The sequence below is a fragment of the Silene latifolia genome, chromosome 1, assembly GCF_048544455.1.
Source record: "Silene latifolia isolate original U9 population chromosome 1, ASM4854445v1, whole genome shotgun sequence".
Taxonomy (NCBI): Eukaryota; Viridiplantae; Streptophyta; class Magnoliopsida; order Caryophyllales; family Caryophyllaceae; genus Silene; species Silene latifolia.
Genome location: NC_133526.1, coordinates 133,127,864 through 133,135,409, shown reverse-complemented (window position 1 = coordinate 133,135,409; position 7,546 = coordinate 133,127,864). Strand labels below are relative to the sequence as shown.

At 35.6% G+C, this 7,546-nt stretch overlaps 1 protein-coding gene across 1 annotated transcript; it reads left to right on the top strand.

Moving 5' to 3' along the window:
• The first annotated feature begins 5,702 nt into the window (after positions 1-5,702).
• On the top strand, positions 5,703-6,107 carry LOC141656342 (uncharacterized). The gene has a single exon (XM_074463203.1). It carries the CDS (start codon positions 5,703-5,705, stop codon positions 6,105-6,107), a length of 405 nt encoding a protein of 134 aa, XP_074319304.1.
• Positions 6,108-7,546: the final 1,439 nt, after the last annotated feature.

The window sequence follows — 7,546 nt, the reverse complement described above, 5'->3', positions numbered from 1 at the left end:
GAGATTTTTGTGCCCATTCCCTTTTTGTTGACAAAATATAATGATAGAAATGAAAGAACGGTTGCATGGCTTCAAAGGTCACCTTGGAATAAACGGTGGCCAAGTAGTTATCAGACCACAAGGTACTCTTGACTAGGCGTTATTCGATGGGTCAAAAGATACTAGTATGATACATCCTAGGGTGTCTTGAGGGTATTCTATCAAACAAAGTCTCAAGGAGAAAAATTATCTACGAGGGCCCTATATACACTTGCCAAGCTTCCCAACTAGACATTTTCACAAAAATTTTCCTAATATGCAACTACATGCGATGATGCAACTATCATATATACAACCTAATGCATATGCTCCTATCACTAGTATGCCACATAATCTAAATGCAACTCCTATAATCACATAGGTTTGTACCGCATCAAACAAAAAGAAGCCACATTGTCATTAACATATGAGAGGAAAAAGGAGATTTGGAAAGATCATACCATGCGGTCTTCATATTTCACATGCCTCGAATGTGGCGTAGTTGATCCCAAGTAATAGGAGTGAACAACAAACATATATATATATATATATATATATATATATATATATATATATATATATATATATATATATATATATATATATATATATGCTTGTATATCATATCGGGCTCAAAGGAACTCAGCCGGGATTAATGGCATACTGATGGTCCCTTCTTTGGTGGTTCGGAAGATCATAAAAGTGATGAGGCGAAGAATCGAATTCAAATGTAATGCAAAAGTGAGTAGACGAGAGGAAGTCTGGCTTGATCAGTTGGGAATTAGATTGTAAGGTTGGTCCTTAGGGATTCGAACCTGACAAAGATTGGTTTTTGTGTTTATGTAAGTTAGATACCTTGTAATATGGTTTTTTTATATATATACATACACACACACACACACACACACACACACACACACACACACACACACACACACACACACACACACACACACACACACACACACACACACACACACACACACACACACACACACATATATATATATATATAGAATTAGGATCACATGAGTCCACCCTATCTTTTTGAGTCCCGTGAGTCCACTTATGTATCAAACGCTCTACACAAAAATATCACTTTTTTTTATGATTTTTTTTAATGAATTTTTTTATTTTAAAAAATAACTAAGCTGTGATATTGTTTAGTATAACCTGTGATATTGTATCTGAGTTTGTGAGTCCAGTAAAAGAGTATCACGAGTTATACAAAACAATATCACACCTTACAATAAACAATATCACTGATTGTACTAAACAATATCACGGGTTATACTATACAATATCACACCACTTAACCTAAGGATGCCTTATTATTTTTGTTGGATAGAGATACAACAATGATACAACAAGTACTTTAACCTATAGTATCAAGGGCTTGAAGTACCAAATAAAAGACACCTACCTGCAATACAAGAAACTAAATATGTTGAGCTCCGTTTAAAAAAAAAACAAGTAAACGGGCAAAAAAAAATGGGAATGGAGAGAAAGATAGATACAGCATTAGGCATTTCAGTCCCAAGTTGTTGGATAACAAGAGCGAAGCAACGGACAAGTTGGCTTTGAGAAGAATCTTGCTGAAATTCCGTACGGAATTAGCTTTTAATTCAAATTCAGCGTATAAAATGGAATTAGATCGAATTCAAGTAAGCAATAGTTCAGTGAATTTCGAAGTTTACAGAATTTACGGGGATAATTTTTCTACAATGGATAAAAAATTTTGGGACTATATAATTCGGAGTAGAGGGAGTCATTATCTAGTGTCTCTGGACCCTGTGTGGTTGAACATGGATCTGCCAATGATCGCAATAATTATTGGATGTAGATGGAAGATTTTGATCTCAGTGGTTGCTTTTTCCTATTTATTGTTGCCGAGCCTGATGTTTGTTAAGAGATTCGCATGAGATGGGTTGACTTCTTCACAAAAACAATGTAGGAGAACCATCAAGAGCTTACCTTGATTCTTTTCCCTTTTGAACTGTTAAAGTGGCTAGTTGAGTTCTCTATGGATCACGACTGGCATGCTGTTCTAAATGAACTTATGGATTTGCTTTTTTAGTGGAATAATTGATATCCGAGCTTATGCATGAATTGATGACGGACTGGCGGATCTTGCGCTCTTGCATACTACCGTCATTATAAGAAGGTTAATTATTGCATCAGTATTCGGATTTTAAATTATAAATACCCTCTGATATTCTTGTGTACAGCGTGTGATATATAAGTGGACTCATGGGACTCAAAAAAATAGGTGGACTCACCGGATCTTGCCTCTATATATATATATATATATATATATATATATATATATATATATATATATATATATATATATATATATATATATAGGGTCGAGATCCGGTGAGAACCACCCATATAATGAGAACCATGAGAACCACTAATAATACTACAATCCAATAATACACACGCTGTGTATTATCTCAAACAAACCCCAAATTTTTTCGCGCGTCCCTCCCAAACCCACCTAAACTCAGACATTGTTAAATTTTGCTTTCTCTCTCATCATTCTTTCTCTCTCTCTTCAACTCATCTGTCGACTATTAAAACCTTCCGCCAACGCCTCTTTGATAATCAAACCTTAACTTTCTCTACAATCGAACGATAAATTCTTCGACAATCAACCTTTCGACGCTGCTTCAATCAATGACGCCTTTAAATTCGAGGTAAAATTTCGATCTTTATGATTATTTGTTGTGAAATTAGTTGATTTAGTCGATTAAATTAGATTGTTCGTGAAATTAGGGATTGATTAACCGATTAGAATTCTGAATTGAACAATTATGCTTCTCAATTTAGGATTTCGTTAATTAAATTGGGGAAACTGAGAAATTAGGGTTAAGGGATTTGAAAAATTTGTTGAAACCATTAAATTAGGGTTTGATTCGTCTCTTAAGTTTTTGGATTGATAAATCATGCTTCTGAATTTAGGGTTTCATGAATTAAATTGGGGAAACTGGGAAATTAGGGTTGGAGACCGTTTATGTGCATCAAAATCTTGTTTATGTGCATCCAAATTCCTGTTTATGTGCATCAAATTCCTGTTTAGGTGCATCAAAATGTGATTTTGTGAATCAAATTGGCCTAATTGAGAAATTAGGGTTTCATGAATTAAATTGGGGAAACATTGAAATTAGGGTTGGAGACCGTTTATGTGCATCAAAATCTTGTTTATGTGCATCCAAATTCCTGTTTAGGTGCATCAAAATGTGATTTTGTGAATCAAATTGGCCTAATTGAGAAATTAGGGTTTCATGAATTAAATTGGGGAAACATTGAAATTAGGGTTGGAGACCGTTTATGTGCATCAAAATCTTGTTTATGTGCATCCAAATTCCTGTTTAGGTGCATCAAAATGTGATTTTGTGAATCAAATTGGCCTAATTGAGAAATTAGGGTTTCATGAATTAAATTGGGGAAACATTGAAATTAAGGTTGGAGACCGTTTATGTGCATCAAAATCTTGTTTATGTGCATCCAAATTTCTGTTTAGGTGCATCAAAATGTGATTTTGTGAATCAAATTGGCTTAATTGAGAAATTAGGGTTGGAGAAATTGTGAAATTGCCTACATTTGTTAAAATCAGGGACTCAATTTCATGAATTATACTGTTGTATTGTTGCTTATTTAATTTTTGACATTTCTTGTTGCAGCAATAATGACAAAGACAACTCCTCAATACTATCACAAACTTCTTCAAATGTCATTACAAACGAAGGAGCGAATGTTGAAGCTAATGCATGTCAGCCTATATTAGAAATATCTGCAATAGCAGTTGAACATGATGTTCCTGAAGTTGTGACTTTCGAATTTGTTGAAGGTACAATTCTATTCATCCTGGTAGTTGCTTGTTGTTTTCAGCTTTTTAAAGGTGCATTTCATATGCTTTTTATCACTCGCCTTTCTGACTTTAATTGCACAACATATGCAGATATCATAGTAGAGGAGGCAGAGGACGAGGAGGCAGCAGAAGGTTCTTCAAGCAACACGAATCGGGTTTTTGAGTGTCTCAACCATCTTAAGCCTGTTATTGGTATGCTATTCGATAAGCTTGAACTAGGTGTTGAGTTTTATGAAGCATATGCAAAAGAATCTGGGTTTGTGACTAGATTAAGCTCACAAAAGTCTAAAAATGGTGTCGTTACGCATAAAAAAGTTGTGTGTAATAAGGCTGGAGTATGTGAAGCGAAAGGGAAAAATCACAGGAGGCAAAGGACTAGGATAGAATGTCCTTCTTGTATTAAATTTAAGCGAATTTTGGAGGAAGGTCATGATATGGGTAAATACCAAATATATGATTTTCATGAAGGTCATAATCATATTCCACAAACACCATCAACAATGGTACATTTGACACAAACGAGAGAGTTGAATGTAGTTCACAAAAAAAATGATAATTGACAACTCCAAAAATAACATAGGTCCAGTTAAGTCGTATAGGTTGTTCAAGGAGTATGTTAGAGGTTATAGGAATGTGGGTGCGTCATTGGAAGACTTTAAGAACTTTTCTAGAGATATCAAAAATTATTTATCAGAGGGGGATGCTCAAATGCTTATTGAGCATTTTATGAAGATAAAACACATGTGTCCATCTTTTTATTTTGATTTTGAGGTAGACGAGATAGGTCGATTGTCACATGTGTTTTGGGCTGACCCTATTAGTATTAAAAACTATTTGCTATTCGGGGACATGACCTCTTTTGATACGACCTTTAGAAAAAACAAGTATAGGATGATATTTGGTCCTTTTACAGGCGTGGATAATCATAAGAGATGCGTGACCTTTGGGGCTGGACTTATTATAAATGAGAGTAAGGAGTCCTTTGCTTGGCTATTTACGAAATTCGTAGAGGCTATGGGGGGTCGTCATCCAGTTTGTATGATAACTGATGAAGATGCGGGGATAGAAGAAGGAATGAAATTAGCCTGGAAAGACAAGGTGCAACATAGATATTGCATGTGGCACATACTAAAAAAGTTGCCTGAGAAAGTAGGGCCTGTAATATGTAAAGATACTGAGTTCTTGAAGAAGATAAACCGATGTGTTTGGAGCGAAGATGTGGAGCCGCTTTGAATTTGAGGAAAGGTGGACAAGTAGTTGAATCTCATGGGTTGTCGGATAACGAGTGGCTTAAGGAGAAGTACAACATTAGAAATATGTGGGTTCCAGCTTACTTTCGTGATCTGTTTTTAGGAGGCTTGATGAGAACGACCTCCAGTCGAGTCGAGAAAACCACTTTTTCAAAGAACTTCACTAATCCTAATTTAACCGTAGTTGAGTTTTGGATGAGATTTGAGAGTGCAATGGATGCTCAAAGATGGACTCATTCGAAACTTGTTGCACAATCAAAAAACTCCTTCCCTCAGTTGTCGACTCCATTAGCCCTAGAAAAGCATGCATCAGAAATCTACACTCCAACAATTTTCGGCATGTTTCAAAAGGAAGTCGAAGCAGCTTGCTATTCATGTGGTGTTGGGGATAAAGAAAAAGATAAAACCTATCCAATTCTATACACAGATATCATAGATCAAGTTCGAAATAAAACGTATAAGGTTTGTTTTAAGAAGGATGATGTTTCAGTGGTATGCACATGCAAGAAGTTTGAAAGACATGGAATGCTCTGTCGACATGCTCTGATTGTACATCAATGGATGTACAGAAAAACAAAGTTGGCGAGTTATGGTCAGAGTTGTTTACTTGTGTGGCACTTGTTGAACAGAGTCCTGGGCATTGTGATGAGTTGCTTGGGATTTTGCGTGAGTTCAAGGAAAGGGTAAAAATTACCCCTGATGAAAGTGGAAATACTGGTATTGCAAAGGTAAAGGACAAGAATGCTGAAATTGGGATGCTTTTAGGAACAAACATGCCTAGTGAGATTAAGGTTTTGCCTCCAAGGCAGTGCAAAAACAAAGGCTCGGGAAAAAGGCTGATCTCACAAAGAGAACGAGCTGGGGAAGTGACCAAGAAAGCGCTAAGAAAATGCGGGGCCTGTGGGGAGATGGCGAACCACGACGAGAGGAATTGTGACCGAAGGACAACCGACAATGAGTAGAGTAATTTTTTATTTTACCTTATTGAAAAATTTGGAAATTTTATTTTATTTGATAGATATTGGACATTTGCCTTATTGAATAATTCGTGACTTTTTATTTTATTTGATAGATGTTGGACTTTTTTTCTTCAAACGAATGAATGCAACACTTCTAGAATGTAAAGCCCGAGTGTTTCTGTCACCATTATTTCGTGCACATACAACGGTATTTCATGCACATACACATGTATTTCATGCATGTGGAACAGTTTTTCATGCACACATTATGCAAGTAACGGTTAAAGTTGTCATTTTATTTATAGCGTTTTTAAATTTTCTTTGTGCTTTTCCGTTTCATTGATTAATTATTAATCACTCAATCCATGGTGGGAAAAAATTACAATAAAAAGCAAAAAAGTCGCATAATTCAAACTACTTGTAACATCTACCGTAGTAAATAATGTGCTGACCAAAATGCTACCATTTTTGTAATGAGATGATATGCAATTATCGATGAAACTCGAACGCTCCTCCTAACCCGAGTTTGTCGTCTAATAAACCTGTTTTTCATGCATGCACACTGTTATTCCATGCATGTGGAACAGTTTTTAATGCATTTACGATGTTTTTGATTTCATTACTGACCTTTTCGTTATCCAATTTTGAAAATTGTCTCTCGTTTTCGTTGCCTCGTGACATGTTCGTTTTCCAATTTTGAAAATTGTTTCTCGTTTTCGTTGCCCCGTGACATGTTTTTAGAATTAGTCCAGAAACATGACTTCATGTCTTACACGCCTTACATATTCCAAAATCTAATATGTACTCTCAAGACTTAGTGTACTACATATTCCAGAATAAACTCCACAAGAATCTAATATTCCAGGGTCTACTCCCTTTGTACATCCCGCGACTCAAGGAATCAGATAAAAAAATGGCAGTGTTTCGAATTTTGGATTAGGTCATCTACCACTCCCTTTGCACATCCCTCAACTCAAGTGTTTAGAAAATATCACCTAGGGATAATCCTACAAAAAAACGGGGGGGAAAATACTGTTACGTAAAAGTCACTCCGAGACAGAATCTAATGAAAAGAAGATTAAAAGTAGGCAAAATTTAAATTAGGCATTCAAGGTTCTTTATATTTACCTGTCTCTTGTTTCGCTTCCATTTGATGAGACGTGCAATCATACTCGTACCATATTCATCCAAATCCTACGTAAAAATTTTATTTGACAACAAATATTGAAATGCTTGAAATAAAATATACTGAATAATGTTTACAAAAGTTTGGTGAAAAATTTATACCTCGTAAGAACTCTTATCACTCCATGATGCTTGATCACACAAATTTTCTAGCCACTTTAACAAATAAACTCCACGAGAATACCCATTGTTTTGTTGAGGCACTTGCACAACCTCCCACTGAAAAGTTTTGATCTCCAACAACCTTGTGTATCTTG

Excerpts from the sequence above, each read along its gene's own strand:
- LOC141656342 (XM_074463203.1), top strand. The coding sequence starts at position 5,703 with ATGGATGTACAGAAAAACAAAGTTGGCGAGTTATGGTCAGAGTTGTTT.